The sequence below is a fragment of the Microtus oregoni genome, unplaced genomic scaffold, assembly GCF_018167655.1.
Source record: "Microtus oregoni isolate MIOR12 unplaced genomic scaffold, Mior012 000024F_ref0000369, whole genome shotgun sequence".
Lineage (NCBI taxonomy): Eukaryota > Metazoa > Chordata > Mammalia > Rodentia > Cricetidae > Microtus > Microtus oregoni.
Window position 1 is genome coordinate 16,748,666 of NW_024543083.1, and position 27,664 is coordinate 16,776,329.

The 27,664-nt window shown below is 48.4% G+C and overlaps 1 protein-coding gene across 3 annotated transcripts in view; it reads left to right on the top strand.

The window, feature by feature from the left end:
* Rasa3 (RAS p21 protein activator 3) overlaps window positions 1–27,664 on the top strand; it is a 98,940-nt gene that overhangs the window by 20,370 nt on the left and 50,906 nt on the right. For 2 of the 3 annotated variants that reach the window (XM_041673948.1, XM_041673949.1), the window contains exon 2: window positions 22,291–22,408. The exons of the other annotated variant lie outside the window; for it this stretch is intronic. In XM_041673948.1, the coding sequence (XP_041529882.1) occupies window positions 22,291–22,408 (118 nt within the window). The remainder of the gene's footprint in view (window positions 1–22,290; window positions 22,409–27,664) is intronic. 3 annotated transcript variants of the gene reach the window in all.

A 27,664-nucleotide genomic window follows, 5' to 3' on the forward strand; every position in this document is an offset into this window, starting at 1 on the left:
ATCGGAAACAGAAGCCATGAATTGTTCTACTATGGAGGCCCCCTCCAAGGGACAGAAGGGGCAGGGCCAGCCTGACCCTGGGCTGGCCTTCAGTTCTCCAGAGAAGATGGTCTGAGGTTGGTAGAGGGCATTGCTGGCATATTTGAAGCCTGTGTTCTATCCCCTAGCGTTACACAGACCAAGTGTGGTGCCTGTAACCTGTGCTCCGGGAGGTAGAGGCGGGAGCATCAGGTGCAAGGTCACCCCCAGCCGCAGAGCCAGTTGCAAGCATCCTGGGATACCTGAGACTCTCTCAACAAGAGCAGGATGGAAGCTGGGGAGACAAAACACTTGCCATATAATCATGAGGACCCAACTTCTGTCCCCAGGGCCACGTTCAAAGGTGAGCACAGTGTGCTTCTAATTCCAGCTCTGGGGAGACAGAGACAAGTAGATCCCCAGAGACCACCAGTCAGCCTCTCTAACCTAATCAGGGAGCCCCCAGGCCCAGTGATGGCTCCTGAGGAGCAGCACCTGAGACTAACCTTGAGCCTCCACACGCATGCGCGCTCACATGTGTGTGTGTGTGTGTGTGTGTGTGTCTGTGTGTGCTCACGTGCACATACACATACCACACCCATGGGGGTGGGGATCTGAGTAGGGAGGTTAAACCAGAGTTCTGACGTGTGCAAGTCTTCTGACTCTTCAGTGCCTCCCTCGGTCTAACAAGTTAAAAAGAAAGGGTGCTCAGGGCTGTGAATCTGGCCTCAAGCGGAAGAGCCCAGGGGCCTTCTAATGCAGGTGTCCACACAGAAACATGGCAGTTTCCCTTCAGAGTGCTAAAAAATCATTTTGGGAACTTGGAACAGTCTTTTAGCCAAGTGAAGCTTGCTTGCGTGTGTACATGGAGGATAGGCTGCTGCCTGCTACTATAGGGCGTGGTGGCGCAGTGACGTTGTCCTGTTTGGATCTGCTTCCCGAAGCTAGGCATAGGGTGGGAAGGCCGGTTATAGCGCTGGTCTCCTTTCCACCACTCAGCTAGTGGGTCGCTGAGGACTGATCTGCTAACCGAATCAGAGGACTTTTTTGCTCAGGTAGCTGAAGCAGGCAAAGGGACAAGTCAAAGGTCTTTCAGGTCTCTGACCCTTCAGCAGTTACCGCTCGGCTCTGGAGATGCTCAGGCAGCGGTTTGGTGAGAAATGCTTGGTCTAAGGAAGTGATACCAGAGGTGCAGCTGCTCTGTGCAGGAGTTGTGAGGCCTGAGACAGGTGACAATGACAGCTTCCTGAGGGAACTCAGGGACCAAGGCGGTTCTGGGTCTGGTGGATGCCCAGAGAAGCCTAATGGGGGAGAGGACTCATACCCGGGGATGTAGTGGCTGGAGGTATCAGCAAGAGGGAAGGGTGTGACTAGAAGTGTATGGGCTGCCAAGGGGAATGTGTGCAGGATTGTCTAGGGGAAAAACGTGTATCTGTCTGCCTGGGCATAGGCGGGCACGCACTGGTTGGGGGCTTCCTTGTTGACTGGGAGTAGAGCTTGGCTGGAGGCAGCAGAGACTCTTGCCTGTCTTTGAGGAGACACCATGAGGGTGACGAGCCCTCCCTAAGTCAGTGTGCTGTACACATACTAGGAGAGTAAGAGCGAGCAGAGGGTGTGGGGTGTGGGTTTATTGGGAAGCAGCAACTCTTCCTGTCTAGGGATCTGGTTATTCTGGGTGGGAGTCGTTGTATAGAAATGAAGGAGAGTCCGTCCTGTGAGGTGGGATGTGGGATGCTGGGAGCTGGGTGTTGGGCGTCATCTGTGAGGTGGGATGCAGGATGCTGGGAGCTGGGTGTTGGGCATCATCTGTGAGGTGGGATGCAGGATGCTGGGAGCTGGGTGTTGGGCATAATCTGTGAGGTGGGATGCAGGATGCTGAGAGCTGGATGTTGGGCATCAAGCCATGTCAAGGGTCTGGCAAGGGGCAGATGGCACTGAGAGGGAAGAACAATTCATAGATGTCACGTGAGGCAGGGGGATGGTCCTGATTTGGCAGACTGTACACTCCTCAGGCATGAGACAGGGCTGTCACTCTCAGGCAGGAAGTTTGTCCGGGAGTACTAACCCTTGGGTGTTTGTGATAGAAGATGTGCAAACCTGTCGGCCTTTTGCTGTGAGGACTCTAATATATGTGAAGTGGAAAACGAGTGGCAGAGTTAGCCGGCAGGAACAAAGAAGATTTTTTTTTAAGTTGTCCTTTGAGATTGAGTCATGCTGTGGATTCCAGGCTGGCTTTGACATTATGGTCTTCCTGCCTTGTCTTTCTAAGCAGCTAAGATCACAGGCAAATGCTACAGCATCTGGCTAGGTCATGGTTTTGTTTTGTCTTGTTTTTACTGTAGTAGCTCTTTGCCCTGACTTTGAGTGCAATGACATTTCTTGCTGCATGGAGAGAGGCACAGGACTGGGTTCAGTCTACCTACATTAAACCACAGAACCCGTAGGGTTGGAAAGAAACTCAGAGTGGTGGTTTGAATGAGAATGCCTCCACCCCCAGGCTCACCTATTTGAACACTTGGTCTCCAGTTGGTGGAACTGTTTGGAAGAATTAGGAGGCGTGGCCTTGTTGGAGGAGGCATGTCACTGGGGAAGGGGTTCAAAGTTTCAAAAGGCTCACACCATTCCTGGTGCCTCCCTCTGATTCCCACTTGATCCAGTTGTGAGGTCTTGGTTACTGCTCCAGAACCATGTCTGCTGCGTGTCGCTATGTTCCCCACCATGATGGTTAAGGACTCTAGCCCTCTGATAAGTCGCTTTGGTCATGGTGTCTTCTCACAGCAACAGAAGACACTTAGTTGCCTGATGGCCAGTCACTTCACTTACAGGTGGAAAAACCGTGGCTCTGAGAGGCCAGATGACTCACCCCACATTCCTTGGATTTGATGGCAAATGCCTTACCTCTGGACCATAGCTGAACCCCCCTGATTTGTGAGAACTTTTGACCATGGTGCTTTGGCCTAAATCTACTCTTTGTCCTGTGCTGTGGTGACTATGGCCACCAATGCAGTGAAACCCTAGATAGGCCAGGACGTGACAGAGCCTAGAAACACAGTACTTTTTCAGAAGTTGGGTATGAAGACCACATATTGTCCGTTGATGTGAAATGGCCGTGGCACTAGCAAATCCACCGAAACAACGTAAAAGTGTGGATTTCATCCTGAGGTCGAGGGCGATGCTGGTGGCAATGGGCTGCTTCCTCAGGTGGTGAGCAGCCTTACACAGGGAGATTATGCTCTGTGACACACTCAGGGCTTCCAAAGTGCACACTTTAACAGGGAGGATTGTATGCATGTGAATTACATCTCAGTAAAAGGTAAGTGTAAAAATTTCTTTCTTAGATTAGCTACTGTCTTAGGGTCACTGTTGCTATGACGAAACACCATGACCAAAGCAACTTGTGGAGGAGAGGGTTCATTTCACTCACAGTTCTGTATCATAGTTCAGTGTCAAAAACAAACAGGACAGGAACCAAATAGGGCAGGGACCTGGAGGCAGGAGGTGATGCCGAGGCCGTGGAAGGGTGCTGCTTACTGGTTTGCTCCCCATGGCTTGCTCAGCCTGCTTTCTTATCGAACCCAGTGGTGTATGGAGGCTGTTTGTTTGTTCCTGGCTGCTCAGCCCTGCAGTAACCACACAGAAGCCATATTATTTGCAATACTGTTTGGCCAATATCTTAAGCGTATTTCTGGCTAACTCATGTCGTAAACTGACCTATCTCCATTAATCTGTGTATCGTCATGAGGCTGTGGTTTACAGGTTTAAGTTCCCGTGTCTGTCTCCAGCAGGGCTACATGGCTTCTCCTGACTCCACCTTCTTTCTCCCAGCATTCAGTTTAGTTTTCCCTGCCTAGCTCTACTCTGCTCTATCAGGCCAAGCCAGTTTCTTTATTCATTAAAAATAAAAGTGACACATAGACAGAAGGACCTCCCACATCAATCCAGGACTACCAGTCCAGGGTGGCACCACCCACCATGGGCTGGGCCCTCTTCCATCAATCACTAATTAAGAAAATGCCCTACAGACTTGCCTACAGCCTGATCTTATGGAGGCATTTTCTAATTGAGGTTCCCTCCTTTCAGATGACTCTAACCTGTGTCAAGTTGACATAAGTCTAGCCTGCGCAGTTACCTTCTGACTGCCATAGGGGACCAAGTCATCACATGAGAACCCAGGAGATACAAAGTAATAACTTACTTGGCGGCTTCATGAATGGCTCGCTGAAACAGACGGGGTTTCTTACCAGTTCAGTTCATCACTGAAGATGCAGTACTCCATTTCCGTGCATGTGAGAAGAGGCAAGGAGAGGTTCTAGAATTCTGAAACGTGCTGAGCCGGGAGGGAGGGTGTTAGAGGGGGCTGGTATCTCAGCTGGAGCCATCCTCACTGCCGGCTGTGTCTGTGAGAACCCATGGGCTGAGCTTAATGAATGTCTGTCGTCATATCCCACCAGGCATGTGACAACAAGAAAGCTAGAAATAAACACCCAAACATGTGTTTCTCTCCACGCTTTGTGGTTCCTTACAGAGATGGGGATTAGAATATGAGCTGGTGTAAGGAGCCTGAAGTCATGTGGGTGGGTGATGGCCTCTGTCAATATGGACGTAACCGCCAGGGCTGGGGAGGTGGCTTAATTAGTAAAGTGTTTGTCTTGCAAGCGTTGGGACCCAAGTTCGAACCCCAGAGCCAACATCAAAAAGCCGAACGTTGTGGTGTGTATTTGTAGCACCAGCACTGTGGGGATGAAGACAGGCAGGTCCCCAGGACTCCTTGGTCGGCCAGCGGAGCTTACTTGGTGAGCTCCAGGGACTGAGAGACCCTGTCTCAAACAACAAGGTGGACAGCTCCTGAGGAACAACCCTCAAAGTGGATCTCGGGCCTCTTGTCTGTTCACAAACATGTACCCACTACACATACACACATAAAATAAAAATGTACAAGAGTTTTGCAGATGACACAGAGCATAAAATTCCGAAAACCGAAGCAGTAACCCACTCGCTTTGAAGTGTGCGATTCCCACCAACCGTTTACTGAGTAGTGCCACCGTGGGCCACTAGTTAATTTTATTATTTCATAAAAATCACTTCCAGAATATTCTGTCACTTTAAGTAGCAACATCCCTGCCTGTCTGTATGATTGGCTATGATTTGTCAACTCCTGCATCAGCTGGCACTTCGGTTATTCCCACCTGCTGGCTCTTGTGTCTAAGCATAGGCACAATTTTATTTCAACATTTATTTAATTTTTCCTTTCTTCCCTCCCTCCCTGCCTCCCTCCCTGCCTCCCTCCCTGCCTCCCTCCCTGCCTCCCTCCCTGCCTCCCTCTCTCCCCCTCTCCTTTCTTCCCTCCTCCTGAATAGCGGGGAGGGGGTCTGTGGGTCCAGTGAGGTCCTCATGTAACTGGGGTCCTGTAGGATCACTTTCTACAGTGTCTTTGTCTAGCTATGTCCTGGCAGCAATGTCCCGGCTTCTCCCCATCCTCTGCTTTGCTCGCTTGTTTCTTCTGTTTTTCTCTTTTAAATTGTAGCTGCCCTCCGTGGGTGTGAACTGTTATCTTGTGGTTTGGGTTGAGATTTTTGTAATGACTAATGACACTGGCACTTTGTATTTCTCTGAGGAAGTGTTTGTTTAGGTCCTTGGGTTTTTGTTTTGTTTTGTTCTCTCTTTCAGTTTGGTTTCCTTTGTTGAGGCGCACAAGTTTTTAAAGTTGAATTCTAGGGCTAGGAGTGTGGCTCCAAGGTAGAGCACGCGCTAAGCTTGTGTGAGGCCCTGGGTTCTATCCACACACCACACACAGTACATTCTAGACTCTTAAGGACTTGTGACTTGGCAGCTACTGCTCTCATCTTGTGGGTAACCCTTCTTATTTAGTCTTCTTATGGTCTGAGGTCTTTGTTCCCAGACACCAGTATTGTTGGCTGTTCTTCACTTGATGCTGCTTTCCGTCCATGGTGGGGTAGGTGTTGTGTGTTTGTGTGGTGGGGGTAGGAATGTTGAACACGCCCTTAGAGAGACAACTGAGTGTCCAAGTGTCAGAGATTACTAGGGTTTCATGGGGTTGTGACAACTAGGTCTTTCTCTGTCACCAGAGTCATTTGTCTACTTAGTCCTGCCTCTGTCTGCTGACAGCAAGGGAGGGAAGGGGGAGGGGAGGGAAGAGGAGGGGAGGAGACAGGAGGAGACAGGAGGGAAGGGGAGAGGAGGGAAAGAGAGGGGAGGAGACAGGAGAGAAGGGGAGGGGAGGGGAGGGGAGAATCTACTGGCTTGTAATGAGAGCATGGCCTCTCTGCTCATTGCCAAGTGCAGTGTTGTTGGGACAGTGTGACTGTGTAGCTGTCTCTGTGTCTTCACGAATGTCACACATGTGTGTTGGCTCTGTGTCTTCACGAATGTCACACATGTGTGTTGGCTCTGTGTCTTCACGAATGTCACACATGTGTGTTGGCTCTGTGTCTTCACGAATGTCACACATGTGTGTTGGCTCTGTGTCTTCACCAGTGTCACACATGCGTGTTGGCTCTGTGTCTTCACGAATGTCACACATGTGTGTTGGCTCTGTGTCTTCACAAATGTCACACATGTGTGTTGGCTCTGTGTCTTCACGAATGTCACACATGCGTGTTGGCCCTGGCTGCACAGGCGCTCCAAGTTGCACTGTGCATGTCCTTTCTGTTCTTGCTCTTGGGAAAGTCTCCCAAGAATTGTCCCAGGTAGCCTGAACTTCCAACAGGATGGCTGAGAAACCCACCTGTTTTGTGTTTCATGGAAAACCTGGCTTTGGCTGGAGCAGTGCTCAGGGTTCCTTAAGCCTGGATAGTGTGCGGCTGACATCGAGTTCCATGAGACATCCTGTCATCTGCTTGAAAATAAGCGGATTTCCCTTCTGGTCAGAGGCTTCGGATGAAGTAGATGCCATCCATGTATTATTTGTTCTAGATTTTTTTTTTATCACCTGATGTTCGGAGTAGAAGGGGGAGGGGTGGTTGCTAAAACCTTTTGACATCCAAATATCTTTCTTTCTCACGTCTGATCCGTGACTCTTTCAGATAATGGTGTGGGAAGAACAGAAAGAAGCAAGTAGTCCCCAGATTAGAGGGCAGAAGAGCTGAGAGTGCAGTTCTGTTTGATCTCAGAGGAAGAGGTTTTCTCTCTAGAGGGAAGCAGGCATGTCACAGGAGGGAACCCGTGTCCCCAGGTCAGGACTAGGCCTTGATAGTGTCCCCACAGGACTGGGGCTCTTTCACTCTACCTAGACAGAAGTCATAGGTGGGGAAGCTCTCCCAGGGCTGGTCTTTGGTACTGTTTGTTCTTCTTGGCCTGTGACAGCAGTGAGGACAAACCAGACAGGTGGGATCGGCCCCAGGCAGGTGGGAGCTGTCACAGGTGTGCATGTGATCTTGGGCAGGCTTCAGGGATTGGGACGTTCAGCGCTACAAATATTTAGCTCTTGTGTAGGCTCAGGAAGTTGGGGTTCCTTGGCCCTCGGCAGCTGTTAACACTATCACTTCTGAACCTAGCCCGAGGGGTCCCTCTCACCTCTAGTGATACCAGAACTATTTTCTGGGTTCCCCCTATTCTGTGTCTGTTGGAGCAGCTGGGTCTCTCTGCCTGACCTTCCTGCCGCTGCTGGAGCTGCCCCTGCATCTTCTTCCTGAGCGGCCAGCTCCACAGAAGTAAACAAGAAGAGACCACTTTCAAGAAACGTTTGTTACACCAAGAGAAGCCTTACCGGAAGGTGTCTCCCAGTCTGCTCACCAAGTGAGCCAAAAAGCCTGTTTAGAAAGCTAAAGAATAAACATTTGCACCAATCACAGCAAACCCCTCATGCCAACGAAGGCAGTATTTCCACCAGCCGCTGAGCTCGAGCCCATCCCAGCAGTCTGTGTTTGTACCATGACAGACCTTCAGCTGGACCCCCCAGAGGAAGTGCTTCCCCTCTGGTCTAGATGAAAACAGCCGCGCGAATAGAGGCTTTTAACAGCGAAAAGTTACTTCACAAGCTATTTGAGATAGTCCTTGCTGGTGTTGAGTCTGGGGTGGGGGCAGGCTGGGATTGTACCTGCAAAAAGCAGCTGCAATTGCCATGAAGCTTCTTCAGGGCATCTTCAGTGTTTAAAGCAGCAGGCCGTGGGCATGAGGGAGGAGATGAGGCTCTTCCCTCAGTACATTCAGGGACCAGGGAAAAGGATTTTAAAAAAGTGGGTGTAAGGGACGGGTGACTTCTTATCTTATTAAAGAGCGAATTAATATCAAAGGGAATGTTTTATACCTTATACTATCATTAACATTGTTTTGACAATGCTGTTCCTGCCTTGGGGTTATGGCCTTCTAATCTGTCCCAATCTCAGTGCCCTGGTGACTGATTCCCCAAATGCAAGGAGTTTCCTAGCTCTGGCTCCTTGACTCAGAACCAATGATGTGCACCCCAGAGGAGCCTTTGCTACAAGTCTATGTGGCAGCTTGTCAGAAATCTATGGCTGTCGGGGGAGGGGGAGCTCCAGGGAGGTGGCAGGGACCCTATGGCCCCAGGAGGCATGACTTTGGGCCCCCAGGCGGACATATGCCTGGATGCTTTAGTCATTTAGGAAATGATTGCCCAGAAGATGTTGGGGAGATGAGAACTTTGATAGTAAAGATGGTTTTAGCTCCCCTAAACTGTGTCTTTGATGGTCCCATTAGGTACTTTGTGCGCGGCCTCCCTTTGTAGCTGTCCATCGTCCCAAGGAGGAAGAAAGAGCTGGAGAGAAATGTCATATATAAGTAATCTAGACTGCTGACCAGGGAATGGGTTTGACTTTTGAATTAATGAAATGGAGTTAGAGCCCTTAAAATAAGTTCCTTGCACTAAACAGACACATCATAATGCACACCAGAGAGACGGGCGTGCGAGAGCCGGTGTGGTATTGCCAGTCGTCTGGCAATGTGGTCATTTAAGCAGATTTTGTGCCAGATGTTTTAAGTCTAGGAATTTATTACCCAGAAATGGACTCTACAGGAAAAGACGGAAAATAACCCAAGTGCCCATTTCCAGAGAAGGCTAAGCTGTAGAACCTTAGCAGACTCTCTCTACTTCCCATACTTGCAGAGATGTGAGTTTCATGATGTCTTTAAAGAACTCGATCATGGGATTTCGTCTGCAGGGATGTGAAAGAATGACTGAAACTGGAATCCAAACATTGTCAAACCAGCAAACGGGATCCCAAACCAGGCCCCGTGGGCAGTAGAGATACCTGTCTTTTACCCTACCTGTGGTAGAGGAGGGACAAGCAAGACTGGAAGGGATGGGTGGTGCCAGTGAGACAGATGTCAACAGCTGGACAGAACTGCAATGACTAGGGCCGCATCACAAAATGATGCTTGAGAGTTTTAAAAAATGTCTTAATATTTCTTGTCTAGGTGTTTTTGCCTGTTCTGTGTATCACGTGCGTTCCTGGTGCCCTCAGAGGCCAAAAGAGGGTGTCAGGTCTTGTGGAACACAGATAGCTGTAAGTGTCCATGTGGTTGCTGGGAATTGAACCTGGGTCTTTCGGAAGAGCAGCCAGTGCTCTTAACCACTGAGCCATCTCTCTGGCCTGGGGCGTGGGATTTATCATGGGTTCCAGGAGCCCCTAAAGAGGACATGCTTAACACTTGGTTCTCAGCAGACGGTTGGATGGTGGTGATGTTGTAGATGACATTTTGTTTGACTTTTAAAGAAAATAGGCTTAGTTGTAGATGCAGAAAAGACTTGAGTTTGGGCAGTGAAGGTGGCAGCTGGCTTCATTCCCTCTCTCTCAGCAGGGAGCCAGCAGACAGCTTGGAGGAGAGAAATGGCAGGGAGGCTGGCTGTTGAGGAGGTAGGAGCTGGTGCCATGACTGTTCTCGAGCGAGGGAGCAGGGGTGTGACCGCACTTGGTTTCATCTTGGACCTCCCTGGCTGAGTGTTTTCTTCCGTGCATTCTGGGGCTGTGAAAGCACTGTACTGGCTCCAGCCTAAACATCCATCACAGTGGTCCATCCATGCTGTAGAATAGTGTACGGCATGAGAAGCGGAGAAACCCTGCTCATTTGTGAGCCACTATAATGTAACCGAACCCTGAGAAGAAACGTCACCACGTTGTGTTGGGTTCAGGGCTGGAGGAAGGGAAGGGGAAGTGGCACCAAGCAGGACTGGCCTCTCCCGGGGGACGAGAACGTTCTCACCATTGGCTTTGGTGATGCTTGCACAACTCCGCGGCTACCCTGGGAACTAGTCAGCTCTGTGCTGAGTGGTGTTCAAATGCTGCCTCGGTAGAGCTGATTCCAAAAACAGAAATATCCACCAACAAAAAACAAAAACCCCCAGCACCCAAGACACGAGAGCTCCATAGAGCGTGTCCCACACACCTTACTGCGAGAACAGGTGGCTGCTGGGTGGTGTGTTTACAGTTGGCTGCCGTCCTCACATCTGCTTCCTCAGGAGCAGGCAGGCGTTCCTCTGTGAGGCTCCTCCACGGAAAACGGGCATGTTCTTGCTCACACTCGGCACTTTGCCCTGGCCTGTGTTATTCTGGCACCTCCTGTCACCTCCCTGCCCTCCAGTCATTCCTGAGGGGGCACAGACATCCCCGGGAAGGCGGTTTTCTTCAGAGCGCCTTCCTGGGGTGCTGTGTCTTTTGAGAGCTTCTGTGTTGTATTAGCCTTAGCCTCCCAACGCTGTTCCCTTTTTAGCCCCGTCATCCCCGTCATCCTCCTGCCCACTCAGTTTCCTTTTATTTTCCTTCCTTTACAGCCACCTTGAGCGTCCCACCCCTCTGGCTTAGTGACAACTCTCTAGAAATTGCTGTGCAGTGACTGATGCCAACAGGATACTTGAAGAGAGCCTCACAGGAGACAGGAGGGACCTGGATCCCAGGCGCGATTGCTTGCAGCTGGGAGAGCTGTAGCTTCCCAGCAGGAGTGACAATCTTTGTTGTTGTCTGGGCCTCTTCCGGCCTTTATTCCTTCCTTCCTTTCTTCCTTCCTTCCTTCCTTCCTTCCTTTCTACCTACTTATTCATTTATTTAAGGAGCAGCATTCAGCACAAAGACAGAGATTAGTTAGGACCCACAGATGTAGACTAGTTTGGCTTCCCAGCTCCCAAACTCAGGAGCTTCGAGTATCTGACTATAAATTTCCTCTGAGGGTTAAGCTTTGAGAGGGAAGGAGGCAGTTTAGGGTTACACAAGAAGTGCCTTGGGCTGGAGGACAGTGATAGGAGCCTCTGTTAGTTGGGCTGGACCTGAGGTTGGTGGTGGTGATATAGTTCTGGAGCCCAGGATGGGCAGGGCACTGTAACCAGAGTAGAGCACCCACCACGGGTGTTGGAAAGCAAAGCCGTACACAGTAGTTTCTTGTTCAAAGGCAGGATGATTACTTCTGCTCCCGAAAGATGCCCATCACTAATAGCAGTTGTTATGCATGGAGCTTTGTAACCCTGTCCTGGGTGTGTCATGTGTGTGCATGGCGGTGTGAAGCTTCCTAAGTACAATGATAATGGCATCTGATTTTCAATAGTGTTGAAAATGTACCTGGATCTGCTTAAGGATTGGAGTCAATACTCTGGCTCGGTTAGCTCCCCGGAGCTCAGATGGCTTGTCCTTCGCTGGTAGACAGTGCAGGTGCCCAGCACACAGGAAGCTGGGCCACAGCCCTACCCAGTGAGCACCATCAAAGACTACGGTGCCAACACTTTTCTGACTTTGCTGGAAGCCAGTTACTCCCATGACACTGCTGGGTGCCATGGCTGGTGGAGGTGGGCACAGGCATAAGAAGACCAGACCAGACACCAGAGAAAGGTTCCTGCTTCCCCTCTGCAGGAATCAGGACAGAGCAGAGTAGTCCTGACAACGTTGTGATGGGTCCAGGGTCAGGACAGGCCTCCCACATCATTCAGATTTGAGCTTATAGGACTGTGTATGAGTAGGTTCCTTCTGTGGCTTCTGCAGTATGGATAGGCCCTGAAGGCCAGATGGGATGTGGTAATACAACTCTATTAGGTTGACCCTCCTGCAGACGGCAGGATAGAGCCCTCTGCAGACTTACTGACCTGGGGCTACAGTTTGGGACAGCTGTGGACCCCCGTGATCCCTCCCTGTATTTGGAAGGCCTACAGGCTGATAGCTAACAGTGGGAGGCTTACTGTAAGGAGACTGTATTCTCCTTTGATGTGGGGAGGTCGCTGCCTTCTCCCTCCGGGTATTTGATGACAGAACATGATATCGGCCCCTCAAGCTAGTCTTTTCTTCACTAAATGGTATCTCTGAAACAGGCGCCCACATGGTACAGTGGCTTTGATGGCAGACCTGCCCTGTGGCCCTCCAACATAAATCTTTCGGCAGATAGGTGGGCCAGCATGCCTGCTTTCTGTGGGTGCCTGTGTCCGCTTCCACAGGGGCGCGTGCCACTGTCATCCCAGGAGTCTATGTTGTACATCACCCGTTTCAGTTCCCAGGCAGGTTCTAAGCACACATCGAGGGCATACACAGAGGTAACTCGTTTAACCCGTCGGTCGGGATCTCCAGAAAGTGCTTGATCTGCTGACGCACACAGTTCAGTGTAGGATCTGCAGTGTGGTCTTGAACACACTATGTTGCATCCAGAGGGAAGGTGCTAGGTACCCAGCTGCCATTCCCTGGATGGTTCACCTTCTGGCACCGTTGCGTGTATCCCACCTACCTGAATTGGACCCAGTGGCAGCTCGAGTGTGGGTACATTAGGCTCTTTGGTGGCAGGTTGTCTTTCGATGGTCTGAGCTTAGAAAATGGTGGAGAAAATGTGAGTGTAAATTAGGTCTGGCATCTGAAGTTGTCACACCGTGACTGGCACCAATCTAAAAAAAAACAAAATCAAAAACAACAACAACAACAAAAAAACATAAGCCAGGCAGTGGTGGCGCACGCCTTTAATCCCAACACTCAGGGAGGCAGATGCAGGTGGATCTCTGTGAGTTCGAGGCCAGCCTGGTCTACAGAGTGAGTTCCAGGACAGCCAGGGCTACACACACACACACACACACACACACACACACACACCACACACAAATCCTGCCTTGAAAAACCAAAACCAGCCAAACAAACAAACAAACGAACAAGCAAGCCAAAAAAGCCAAAATATACAAACAAAACACTTGAGCTTTCCAGGATTTGATACTTTGATTGACAAGTCACTTGGGCCATTGACAGATGGGGGCAATGTCAGTGTTCCTAGGTGAGGCTGGAAGAGGCCTGATTGACACGACTTGAAGAATGTAAGGCCAGCAAACAGACTGCATGGCACTCAGATAAAGAAGTCATTTGAAGTCATTTTATGTGCTCTGTAGTCCAGTCTGAGCTTCACGGCAGCACAGGTTGGTCATGGGGACAAGAGCGAAGCCACTGTGAGAAGCTGTCAGCCTCATAAAAATGACCTGCTTTTAAATAGAGGGTGTTCTGCATGTTAGTATCTCAGGTATGCTGTGTGCTACACTGATGCTTGAGTAACCTATGACAAGCCTGTGTAAACATACACACACACACACACACACACACACCCCTTTCTCTGGAGAGCCCATTGCTCACCAGCACCCCAGCTCAGCATGGTCCCTCCCGTGCTGGCTTTGACTGGAGTTAGGCATCATGAAGGTTGGGATTGTTCCTCCTACGCCTCTGTCTGCCTCCCAAAGCCTCATTCTGTACAGACAAATCTCTCCATGTCTTGTAGGCAGAGACTCTGTTCTCTTTGCCCACCCCCTACCCCCACCCCAGCTCTTTGTCCATAGCCTCTGAACGAGGGAGGCATGTCTCTACCCACTGAGGCAAGGCGTGTTTCTACTCATTGCAGTGAAAACGTGTCCCACCTCCTCTGCCAGCCTACGGTTCGGGTTGCCTAAGCTCGGGCTCTTTGCACATGTTTGCTGGCAGTGCCCGTGTCCTGGGTTGGGAGGACTAAAATCTGCTGCAGTGTTCGGAGCAAATTTAATGCAAATCTGGAGCGATTTAATGCAAAACCCCTTTATCGTAAACCAAGAGTCGCTGGTTTCCTGCTACGTCTGTGAGTTGGTTTATGAGGAGCAGCTCTTGACAGAGACCAGTGTGGCCAACCTGGGCTGTACCCTGATCCACTCAGGAGCATTCATGCCTGGTTCCTGAAACCCTTAACTCATACCTCCTGTAGAATTTGGACTCTGGCTGTGCTGTGGGTGTTTGTTTTGTGAAGGACTTCCAGAGGTTGTACTGAGGGAAGTCTAGCGCCACCTCTGTTGTCAGCGTGAAGCATGAATGCCTGAGATGGAATCTTGGGCCCTGAACTGAAGGTGTCACTATCTGTTTTGTTTGGTATGTGGCAGACGCCCAGCACAGGATTAGCCTTCAAGTGCAGAGAGCCCGTGGACCTGTGCTGTGTGTTCATAGGAACGTCTATATACAGAGAGCCTATATGGTCTATATACAGTCTGTATAGACACACATATATATACGTCTATATACAGAGAGCCTGTGGACCTGTGCTGCGTGTCCATAGGAATGTCTATATACAGTGAGCCTATATAGTCTACATATGTCTATATGCAGTATCTATCTATCTATCTATCTATCTATCTATCTATCTATCTATGTCTATATACAGAGAGCCTGTGGACCTGTGCTGTGTGTCAATAGGAATGTCTATATACAGTGAGCCTATATAGTCTACATATGTCTATATGCAGTATCTATCTATCTATCTATCTATCTATCTATCTATCTATCTATCTATCTATCTATCTACGTCTATATACAGAGAGCCTGTGGACCTGTGCTGTGTGTCAATAGGAACATCTATCTAGAGTGGTCATTTCCTTGTCTATGTGTGAATTTGGATGGAGTCATGCGGAACCCCAAGTTCCTTCCCGGTGTCTGTGGCATAGTTGCACGCGAAATGCTTGTGGGTGTATCCTCGTCTCCTGGGGATGTGTATATGGAGACATTCTCTTCTTTTGTGAATGCCTGTCTCCATTATTTTAGTTCATTATCCTTGGATTGTCAGATTGCTACTCTCATTTATTTGATATTTAAACGAGTTAGAAGCAGTCACATTGGTTCCTGATGTACTCCCACAGGGCTTCCGTTTCTAATCTGAAGGACTCGAGAATTTCCATACTAGTTTCCCACACGCTGCTCAGGAATCAAAGTGCAAAGACCAGCTGAGGCCCAGGCTGGCCACTACGATTCAGGGTTCAGGAGAGAGTCCAGTGAGTGGAAGAGGTAGGCAGGCTGAGCCTCCAGGGCCTGAGTCCCACAGGAAAGATACAGGCTGAGCCTCTAGGGTGGTGGGCGGGGCCTGTTCCTCTTAATTTGCTGAGCTGACTGATGACCTGCTAACTCCTCCTACTGATGCTGGCAGGAGCCCAGCTGTGAGATATCAGGATTCTTCCAAGCTTGGGTCTTGGGCGGGATAGAGCGACCCAGAGTTAAGTCCCCTTTGATTTGTACTCGTTTCTTCTGCCGAGAAACCTTTTCTGGGAATTTGTAGTCTAGCCCTACAGTTGCTACTCTTAATGGGGGTAGAAAATATGGCCTCATTTCTGCATCTTTACAAGTCTTCATGGACGACTCATTATTATGTCTGATTCATTATTTAATATCACTAGCATAAGATGTCTGGTAAACCCTCCTGGGGAGCCGGTGCATTTCATGTTAATAAAATAGGATAATAAAATTATGTTATACCAGTTCCCAGCAGCTCTAGGGATGGGCGAATGTAATTTCCCTTATTTTTGCCATTCTCAATCTCCACATAACAGTCTTGCTTGATGCTCGTCATTCTCACTGTAAAGAGCTTCCTGCCGTTTGTGGAAACTGAGGACTCTGAGAAGTAGCGATGGCCACTGTGTAGGCTCTTCCCGGGCGCCCACTCTGTGTTGGAGGCTGGTGGTTCCTGAGCTCTCTAACTCAGCGTGCTCACAGACCTGGTAGTGTGATTTAGAAATCTAGACTTTCTCAAATAATAAGGCAGTACAAATGTGTTCCAAGAATAGGATATTTCAATCATGAACATGTTCTTTTTGAAAAAACTCTTCAGTGTTGTTACAATACATGGTCTTGACAGATGTGAACTCTGAGGCCTGATGATTGGTTCAAAGTTAAAGATGTCAGTGTCCGCACTGCAGACAAGCCTGGACTCTCGGCCGTCCTTCCTGCCCTCCTCAGTTCTGAGCTGTTACCAGTTGTGTCTGGGAGGGAGCCTGCTTTCAGCCAGCAGTCCAATCCTTCCCAGTTCCCCAAACTTAGACTCTGGTCACGCTGGCTTAGGGTTCATTTTGTTAGCTTTCAAGTGCTGCCACTGAGTTCTGGTGGTGGTTTTTAGAGTCTGGGAAATCCCTTGGCAGGGAGCAAGGATTGGAGGAGGCCAGTGGAGCTGCAGTAGCAAGGGTGGTTACTCACACGGCTCTAAGAACGACACCTCCCAGTTAAGAATGCTGCACCCCAACTGTCTCTGGGTTATTCCCTGGAGATTGTCGCAATCCATGTGGTGGTCATATACCATCTTTGTGGACACATTGACCTCAACACAATCACAGTAGTTAACTTCAATACCCTACTCTTACTAACAGTTCACACACACACACATACACACACTCAACAAAGAGACCTTAGAGTTTAATGACATTATAAGATAAAATAGGGGCCGGGCACAGGTCTTTCAGCCTAGCCCTTGGGAGGCAGAGGTAGATGGGTCTCTGTGAGTTCAAGGCCAGCCTTGTCTGCAGAACAAGTTCCGGGACAGCTGGAGCTTTGTAGTGAGACCGTGTTTCAAATTAAAAAAAAAAAGAATAGACCTAATAGATGTCTATAGAATATTCTACTCAAACACTACATAATACACATTCTTCTTGGTAGCCTGTGGAATTTTCTGTAAAATATACCACACTGTAGGACATGAAGCAAGTATTAAGAAACACAAAAAACTGAAAGTTCATTGTGACTCTCTGGTAGAACTAGAAAGCAATAGCAAGAGAAACTGCAGAACGCACACAAACTCACAATTGTTGAAAAACACACTATCGAATGACGAATGGGTCATTGAAGAGACCAGGGGTGTGGGGGATTGATATTTTGAGAACTGAATGAAAGCACAGTCTACTGGGTGGGTTATGTCTGATGTGATGAAAACAGTCCAAGAGATGCACCCCAGGTCTTAGAAAAAGAATAATCTATACCAAAAACCAGTGAAAGGAAAGAAACCATAAAGATCGGGACAGAAATGAATGAAATAGAAACAGGAAGAAGAATACAAAGAATCAATGGAATGAGGAGTTGGTTTTTCAGAAAGATAAATAAGAACGACAAACTCTTACCAAACAGAGAGAGAGAGAGAGAGAAAGTGACAGAAAGCGCAATAAAGTCGGAGGTAAAAAAGGAGACATTGCAAAAAATAAATCAGTGAATTTCAGAGTATTATCAGGGCATATTTTGCAAGCCTTCACTCTAATAAATTGAAAAATCTAGCCAAAATAGATAAATTTCTAGGCACATATTATCTACCAAATTTAAACCAAGAAGACATAAACAACTGAAGTAGATATACAACAAGCAAGAAAGCTGAATCAGTAGTTAAAAAGGTTCTTGGGGCTAGAGAGCTGCTTCAGGGGAGAGAGCACTGGCTGTCTTGGTCTTCTAGAGGGCCCTGTTCAGTTCCCAGTGCCCACATGGTAGCTCACAACCGTCTGCAGCTCCAGTCTCAGAATTAAAAATAAAATACTAGAAAACCAAAACAATCCAGTCAACATATGGGTCAATCAAATGAGCAGACAGCTCTCAAACAGTTGAGTAGAGGTGACCAGTACATACATGAAAAGACGTCTTTCCACCAGCGTGGGAATGCAAGCTAAAACCATATTGAGATTTCATTTTACCACAGTCAGAATGGCTGTCATTCAAACAGACAACAAAATCTGGCCAGGGTGTGGAGAAAAAGAAACCCTTCTACACTGCAGGTAGGAATGCAAATTTGTCCTGCCTCTGTGGAAGTTAATATGGAGGTTCCTGAAAACCTATAATTAAAACTACCCTGTGACCAGCTCTACTACTCCTGGGCACTTATCTCAAGGACTGAGGTGACATACCACAGAGATACCTGCTCATACCCAAATTTTCTATAGCCCTTTTCTTAAGTGTCAAGTCCTGGAATCGGCCCCCATACCCATCAGCAAATCAAAGAGTAAGGAAAATGTCTATGTGCAAATGGAATATTATTCAGTCATAAAGAAGAATGGAATTTTGTCAGTTGCTGAAAAATGGGTGGGGCTGGAGACTGAAGAGGATTAACTGAAGAAAGCCAGACAGAAAGGTGAATACTATCTTAGTCAGTGTTTATTGCTATGAAGAGATACCATAGCCACAGCAACGCTTATGAGAGAAAGCATTTCGTTGGGGCTGGCTTACACGTTCAGAGGTTCAGTCTATTGTCATCATGGCAGGAAGCATGGTAGCACACAGGCAGACATGGTGCTGGAGAAGTAGCTGAGAGTTCTACATCTGGATCCCTAGGCAGCAGGAAGAGATAGAGACACTGGGCCTGGCTTGAGCTTCTGAAACCCAAATCCTAGTCCTGTGACATACTTCCTCCCCTATGGCCACACCTATTCCAACAAGGCCACACCTCCTAATCCCTTCAAACAGTGCCACTCCCTAGTAACCAAGTGTTCAAATCTATGAGCCTATGAGGCCATTCTTGCTCAAACTACCACAAACTATCATGTTTTCTCTTATTTGTGGCTCCTAGAGATGATTTTATTTTATTTTTAAATCAGAGACAGGATCTCTCCATGTAGGCTTTAGCTGTCCTGGAGCCTGGTATGTTGATCACACTGGTCTTGAACTTACAGAGATTCACTGCCTCTGCCTCCCAAGTGCTGAGATTAAAGGCTTGTGTCACTATGCCTGGCCCTGCTAGAATTCCTTATAGGGGTGTGTGTGTGTGTGTGTGTGTGTGTGTGTGCATGTGTGTATGTGTGTGTGTGACATGAAAGCAGAAGGAAGACTGAGAAATGAAATAGGACTAGAAGGAAGAAGGAAGGGATGACAATAAGGGGAAGGAGCAAAACTGGGGTGAATATAGTCAGAATACATGAAATAATGCATAATTGTGTTTATGAAAACCAACACTGTGCAACAAATATAAGCCAGTTTAAAAGATGGGAAAGGAACCTATGCAGCTTGGGAGGAGATGGAGAAGGCTCTGTAAACGCAGAAGGGTACTTGGGCATCTGCAGCCCGTGTGTCTTTGACACCTGGCTGCCAGATGTTCTGCTGTCTCTCAGCTGGATCTACTTACTTGGGATAACTTACTGTTCCTCATTCTTCATGATGCAGACAGAGCCTCTCATCCTAGGGACCCTGTGAGAAGACACAGGACAGATGTGTAACTGTTCTGGTCTTCCCGGTCAGGGTGGCTTGCTAGTGGATGACTCAGGACAATTGTCTGCTGGCTGGGGTTGCTGTTGTCATAGCAATCAGGATGTTTCCATCCCTGTCTAGGTAGTGACCAAACTGTGTATTGCCAGTAAGTTAATCCCACAAGCTGTTGGGGACTGACTGGAAATCCTTCTAAGGAAGTACAGTTGGTATTCTCCTATTTTGACTTTCTGTGGATAATAAACAGGATATTAGGTCTGTATCTCCCATCAAAAACCATCTCCCATGGGACTTTCAAAGAACATTTTCTTCCAAGAAACAGGGCGACGTGTGGCTAACAATCTACACTTCACTCTATACTCATTGTAAAAACATATGCTCACACAAACAAAAACAAGCGGAGACATAAGAACACAAAGAGCAAACAGATTCCAAAGGAAAGCTTTAATTCACGTTGTAAGGTGTTTGCCTGGAAGTCACTAGAGTATCAACTCAAAATTTGTGATCTCTTCTGGAGCCACCAATTCCCAGCCACAAGTAGGGATGGAGAACTCCTTTTCCGTGAGGCCAGAGCTGCAGTACTCGCTCTAAGACCAGCAGGATGGTTATCGCTTGGAGCTCATTCCTGTAGAAGCTGTGGACTTTGTTCTTTCCCGTGAATTCATCTTGGGCACACAGACAATGCATGTGGTGTAAGCCCGTCATGTCTTAGGGAGCCTGCAGAAGTTGATCTTTGACGTGTTGAAGCTGGCCTAAGCTTTACTGCCTCAAACCAGGTTGGTCATGTCTTTATTCTACCTGGGAAGAAATGGATGTTCTGGGAGAGCCGTGTTTGTAGGGTGAGAGTGGCTACAAGAAACATTCTTGGTGGTTTTCCTCTGCATCATGGTTGGTCATAGTTGGTTCCCCAATGAGTCCTTAAGAACTCCAGGGATAGGTGGGCCCGGTGGTGGAGAACTGTAATCCTGGCTACTCAGGAGACTAAGGCAGCTAAATCACAAACTCAATGGAAATCTGAACAACTTAGCAAGAGTCTGTCTCTTGCCAGGCCGTGGTAGTGCACACCTTTAACATAGCGCCTGCGCTAAGGGGCGGTATGTGAGCCGGGAACTAGGCTGGAGACTTAAAAACATACACACACACAGACAGAGACACGGGGACACAGGTCATCTTTGATACAAGAATGCCAAGTTTATTGTGCTCCAGGGAAGCTTATATAGGGATCCTAACTGATAGTCACACCTCAGCTCTTGGGATCTTTCAGCTGGAAGCCTCACCAGGACCCACTCCCCTGCCATCAGGGTCTCGTGCTCAGAGCAGCTGCAGGCACAGGTAAACAAGTTGTTTTGCTCAGTTCACCACAACGGGCAAAGGGTCTGAGGCAGGCAAAGAAAGTCAAGGGGCTAGGGGTCTGCAGCCCCCAATGCTTTAATCCCAGCATTGGGGAGGCAGAGGCAGGCAGATCTCTATGAGTTCGATGTCAGCTTGGTCTACAGAGCGAGTTCCAGGAAAGACTCCAAAGCTACTGAGAAATCTTGTCTTATACCAAAACTAAAACTAAAAAGAAAGAAAGAAGAAAAGAAAAAGTCTTTGTCTTGAAAAATACAAGACAAAAAGGACAAACAGAAAACAAAACAAAAATGTAAAGAAGAGGGCTAGGAATGAAGGCTAGCTGCAGAGCACTTGGCCTAGTACAGTGAAACCCAGCCCCACCCCCAGACACGTGAACTCCAGGGTGTCTGAACTGGGAAGACAGGAGTCTTGTCTTCTCAGGGCAGGAGTAACTCAGGCTCCACAAGACTGTATGTCCTGCTGTGGGAAGCAGCCTCATACACATTAAGACCTGTGGGCAGCTCCAAGAGATAATATGTATTGGCATAGGTGTCCAAAGCACTCTGGGACATCAGAAAGAAAATGTGATACAAAAAAAAAATATCACTCATTGAAAACCATCTTCCGTTAACCTTCCCCTCCATTCCATGTCTCAGGTGAACAAACTTAATGAAGAGTTTAAAAGTCATCTAGATGCTCTGGAGAATTTTTGGCTGATCAGTTTGTAAGTTGTCATTGTTCTGGCCAAATTGTTTTCCTCAAGAAAGCAGAGCATCTATGCCTGCTTGACGCTTGAGGAGGGTAAGGCTGTTGGTGCTATCAGACCCAGATGATTATAGAGCTCGGAGGAACATCTGCCATGGCATGGTTGGTTGTGTCGCTTGTCAATACCAACACAAAGTGGTATCGGCAGGTACCAGTGTGTGCCTCTGTGTTGCTGGCTATTGTGTGGCATTGCTCCTGGGAAGAAATGAACAAATATCTACTCACCCAAAAGTCAGCTGATGACAGACCAAAGTGTGAAGGCCACCAAAATCCAATTCATAGCCACTGAATCACCAAAACCCCACCCCCAAGTTGTGACAACTCACAAAAGCTGGAAACCCGAAGAGCTCTGCAGGGCTTGCAGCTTCACAAGAGGGAGGGTCTCTTCTAAGCAGCTCTTGCTGTTTATATAATCTTTGGGAGGGAGGGAGCTCATGACCCTGGTACGTTTCAGGGACTTCCGGAGACTTGTGAGTTGTTTACTTCCTGAGTTTTCCTGAGACACCCATTAGAACTTCCACAATCTTAAGGAGCCCTCTTCCAGGATGGAAGGTTTCAATGTATAAGAACCTGCTGCCCAACAACAGAACATTGCAGTCTTTTGATTTGTAAGGAAACCAAACCATACAAAGGATGAACTAGTGTACAAGGTGAAGGCACGCGCCTCCCTACGAAGGTGATGCCACTGTTCAAGAATGTGTGATTGGTGACTGTGCTGAGCATCCTGGGGTGGGTGTGATGACGTGTCTGACAGCGAGGATGTTGAGTATTCCATGCTAAGTTGGTGTGTGTCCCATTTATTCTTCAGGTGAAGCCAAGAATCTTCCTTCCTACCCGGGGCCAAATAAGATGAGGGACTGCTATTGCACCGTAAATCTGGACCAGGAGGAGGTTTTCCGGACCAAAATTGTGGAGAAGTCACTCTGGTAATGCCCACTGCTGCTTTAATTGCTTCTGATTCCATGTCTGCCTATCTGTGCTGGGCTGCACACGAGAGTGTTTTGTATGAGGAAGCATCCGCTGGGCCCTCGGGTGGGCTGTAGTGGGCACCTCTGCCCTGATGAAATCAGTTCCTAATCTGCAAGACCCTGAATCATGGGAAACTCTTGGCGGCCACTTCTTTCCCCTGGACAGGAAAAAAAAACTGCAAATGAGGCTGGAGAGATGGTTAGGCAGTTAAGAGCATTCACTCTTCCTGCAGAGGACCCCTGGGTTCAGTTTCTAGCACTCACAAGGTGGCTCCAAGTCATCCTTACCTTCAGTTCCAGGGCATGGCACCCTTTTCTGGCCTCTGTGGGAACCAGGCATGCACACGGTATACATACATACATGCAGGCAAAACATTCATATACCTACAGTGTTTTTAAGTGGTAATTTTAAGAAAGGAAATATTTTAGAGCTTCCTCACCTCATGCTATATTTCTTTAAAAACTTTTATGAAAACCATACTGTGTACACAGAGCTGTTAATTGAGGATAAGAGCCAAGAAAACATTCATTGGCAGACTTTGAGTAAGGCAGGGGTTAGCCAAGGAGAACAGGAATGTAGTGGGACTTCTAACTTGTTAGTTTTTGGTCCAGGATGAGAGCTTTTTGTCTTCAGCATGAATTTTCAGCATGGTTGTGTGCCCCGGCATTCTGGGGCTCAGATCTTGCCTTGCCAATAACTTGCCAGCCGGCAGAGGGTCTGTGCTATGGCTAAGAGCATATGGGGACAGGAAGTGACATCTTAAAACTCATAGCAGTGATCTGAGAGTGAGAGGGGGAACAGCAAGAAAGCTATGGGCATCCCTTTGGCGCTAGGAAGGAGCCGAGACTATTATCACGACAGGCACACGAGCCTCTGTGAGCATCCCATTGGTGCTAGCTAGGAAGGAGCCAAGACTGTTATCAAAGCAGACACACCAGCCTCTCAGCATCCCATCGGTGCTCCTAAGGAGCCAAGACTATCATCAGGGCAGGCATCCCAGCCTCTCTTGCGGTTCTTCAAGATCAAAGGGAACAGCTCCAAGCCAGGGACTCCACCTTTCGGGTTTAGAATTGCGGGTTGTGTGGTTTCAGAAAGCTATTCTGGTTTTGAGAGCATTTTTAGCAGCTGAATTATATCCTTGCCTATTGCTACTTCAAGTGGTAGCTAACAGCATGTCCTGATGTCTTAATGAGTTTAATTTTTGGAAAACCACTAACGCTGCCCGCCCCTGAGGGCGGTGGATGGCGTACCCAATTCTGTCTGTCTTGAAGCCACCCTGCTGAGGCCCCATGGTTACAGCTGTCTGTGTTGTTATTTATGCGCGCTTAGATTTCTTAAAAACAAAACTGAAGACTGAAAAATACTGTCAAGGGTCAACTGTATGTTGAAGAAAGTCTTGTGGGGTTGGTGAAGAAGATGCTTAACTACTGATATTAATACTCAAGCATCACATATCACACATGTGTATGTATGTATATGTACATGTGCATGTATGTGTGCTGCAGCAGAGATCATTGGTTCCAGAAGTCTTGAGAACAGGGAAGTTGATAAAAAGTGCCAAGAAGTCTCTGGGTGTAGTGGCAAGCTCAGCAGCTATTGTAGAGCCAGGCTGCAAGATCAGAGTTGAGTTTCAGGAGTGAGGTGACGTGAAGAGGCTGACCTAGTCTAGATGAATGAACTTGTGGGCAGATGGGCCTACGTAGATGCAGCTATGTGAACAGGTAGATTGGCAGACAGCGATTCTAGTAGGCCATGCCAGCAGTGGAGATTGAGCCAAGAGAAGGTTCCTGGGAAGGTTAAAAATTCTCTCTTCCAGTCCTTGGTGCACACATCAGGGCCAGATGATTGGTCTTAGGGTAGTCACTGTGCTTGGTGTTCAGGCTGCTGTGGTCCATCCTTCTGTAGTCTGCTTTGTCCAGTCAGTTCCTGTGTCCTGTCTTCCTGCTAAGATTTTAATGTGCCCCCACAGTCCCAATTCACTGTAAATGTATAGCATGGTGCCCTTTCTACTCAAAGTTTGTTGCTGTTTAGATATTCTCATCTGAAATCTCTATATAGAAGAACCATTGTTTCTATGTTTGCAACCTTTCCAGAAAAAGTTTTAATTGTCCTGGGACTTTTGATTCTCATCTGGTGAGAGACTTCAACCAGAGTCTGGGGAGAGGGGTGAGAGACTCTTTTCCTTCCCATGTCCCCATCTTTCCATCATGACTCGGGCTATGGGTGAAATATGCCAGCTGAAAACTGGGTACAAGTTCAAACTGATAACCCCAGAAGAGAACCTAGAAAAACTATGGCAGGAGCCTCAAGTGTGGGTCTGTGCAACCACATCATGTGCAGCTGAGCAGCTCCTTACACTGGTAGACCTGCAGGCTGACACCCTTCGCCCCGCCACTGGGCTACGTGTGCCAATGGCTTGTGGAAGAAGTAAGCTGTGGTCGGTGCTGCCTCAGCCTGGTGCTGAGTCCACATCTGTGGCCTGAAAGCCTCCATCCATGGGTTCCAGGTCGATGCTGAATCAGCATCCACTCAGGCAACGAAGGGCTCTTTAAAGCAAATCCAATCACCTCTTTCAATATCAAAATCTCAAAGAGGTTTCCTATATCAAGTTCCAAAGACTGTGAACTAGAAGGGGTAGGTGTGCAAAGAAAGCATGTTTGTGTGTGTGTGTGTGTGAATGCACTGGTAGCTGGAGTGATAAACTCCTGTGGGGGCAACAGATGGGTGTAGACGGAATCAGCTCTTGCGTTCCTGGTCACCCTGACATGAATAATGAATCACATAGAATCTGTATGAATTACAACACTGTTTGGCCAATAACTTAGGCGTATTTTTAGCTAGCTCTTACATCTTAAATTAGCCCATTTCTATTAATCTGTGAATCATCATGAGGCTGTGGCCTACCGGTAAGGTTCTGGCTGGCGGCTGGTGTCTTTCTTCTTCAGCAGCTACATGGCACCTATCTGACTCCGCCTACTTTCTCACTATATATCTGTCGGATTTCCTGCCTGGCTTTACTCTACTAAGCCATTGGCCGAAACAGCTGCTTTAATAACCAATGGTAATAAAATATATTCATAGCATACAGAAGGGAGTCCCACATCGGATGGTGACATACTGCAGCAGGACAGAAGGCTCTAAAGAACGTTTTTGTAAAGTAGTATTTGTAGGAACGAACAATGCAACAACCTAAATGGAAAATTTGGTGACTGAGTTACATTTCTCATGGACATGGCTGAAGAGAAAACTGAAGGCAATTTTGAAATAGAAATTGGAAATGCAAGACGTTTCAAGAAGTGGAGGACAGTGTGGTGACCGTGGCACAGCTTACTAGATGGGGATTCAGGAGGGCAGCAGCGGGCACAGAGTAGCCAGACCTGAAAGGCCCAGGTCCTGCCCTGGTTCGGTGTGGCTTTGGGGCAGGGGTGGGCCCTAGCAGCAGCAGCAGCTGAGGGGAGAGACAGGAGGGGCAGACCCAATGGCAACTGTGATAATGATAAGCAGGGGGACAGAGCAAGTGGGGCGCCCCTGGTCCAGACTGAGAGCCTATAGCCAGATGCCACCATCCCACAGCACTGCTCCACAGAGGGCAGCTATGCCCATCAAACATTTTCCTGGCATCAACCTCCAGAAACAGATTCTCCGTGGCTCCCCTCCAGCACCAGCATCATCCTCTAGATTAGACACTGATTTGGCAGCATTGCTGCAGGAAACCGAAGACTCACATAACTGCAAGTCTGAACTGGTCTGACTGCACATGTGCAGCCTGGCAGGGTTGGTGAGAGTGGCAGGAGCTGGGCATGGTCCTCTGGGGGGAGGCGCTCACAAAACACATTCCCCGTGAGTCCCTCTGTGCACTGGGACTCAGTGCAGAGCCACACAGAGGCGGCGCAAGGACGAAAGGAAGCTGAGTTTCTTTTCCCCTTTCACACATGTGGATGCCTTCTCAGAGTTCGTGCTGTGTGCCTTTCCCATACAGATGGGAGCTGGTCCCCCCCCCCCACCCCAGTGTTCTTGCTCTTGATACTGAACCAGTGTTCCTGGAGAGTGCTCTCCTATAAATCCCTTTCCCTTGCTGTCAGTTCTTGGAGAGACACACCAGGGAGAACAAGCCCAGCTCGCTGACCCCAGCCCTCCCCAATGAAAGTGAAATCGTCAAAAGTTGTGTCCCACCAGACATGCCCCTGATGTAGTCAGTGTTCACTGTGAAGGGACACACGACCAAGGCAACTCTTAGAAAGCATCTAACTGGGTCCTGTTGGCAGTTTCAGAGGGTTAATCCATTATCATCATGCCAGGAAGCAGGGAGAGAGAGAGAGAGAGAGAGAGAGAGAGAGAGAGAGAGAGAGAAAGACACACAGGGAAAGGTAGGCAGGCAGACAGACAGACGACACTGGTCCTGGTGTGAGCTTTGAAACCTCAAAACTCAGTGAGGGACATGTCTGCTCTAATGAGGCCACACCTCCTATGCCTTCCCAACAATCCCGTGCTCTTCCTGGTGACTGAGTGTTCAAGTACATGAGCCTATGAGGACCATTCTTATCCACGCCAGCGCACAGAGCTCTCCTCACTCTTGACCTAGCAGAGCTGAGATTTCACCTTTACTGTGCGGGTAGGTCACTCCTCACCTTCTCGTTCACTGAAGTATCTGAAGGCATCTCAGGGCTGCTGTGTTCAAAATGCCCAGCACAACTCCATACCAGATAGAAACAACCAGAAAGGGCAGGCTGTGTACGGGGAGCTGCTGTCGGACCGGTGCAGGGGTGTGTTGCTGCCATAAAGAACGAGCATTTCAAAAGGACCGGCACCCCATAGCTGTAAGAAAATTCCATCAGGTGTGGTGCCTTCTCTTCCTGGTCTTGGTCTGCGGCTGGAAACACTGACTGGAAGAAATGCGCACACAGGACTGTCATAGAGGCAGTCTTAACGTGGGCAGCTCCGGCCCTTGGCACTGAGGTGTCCAGATAAGGGTACTAGGGACTTAAGGAAGGCCACTGCTTCGCAGGAATCCAGGGCAGACCCTATGAGTCTTGGTGGCAGTAAGGACATTGCTCACGGTGACTTCTAGTTCATGGTTCTAGAGCAAGAGGCTGGTACGAGAGGGTGAGAACCATGGTTGCCCCTAGCATGGAAAGGCCTATTCCTGCCATGGCTTCTCCGGTCTGTGTCTTTCTAATTCTGGGGTCTGGAAAGTGGTTGCGCACATCAAGGTA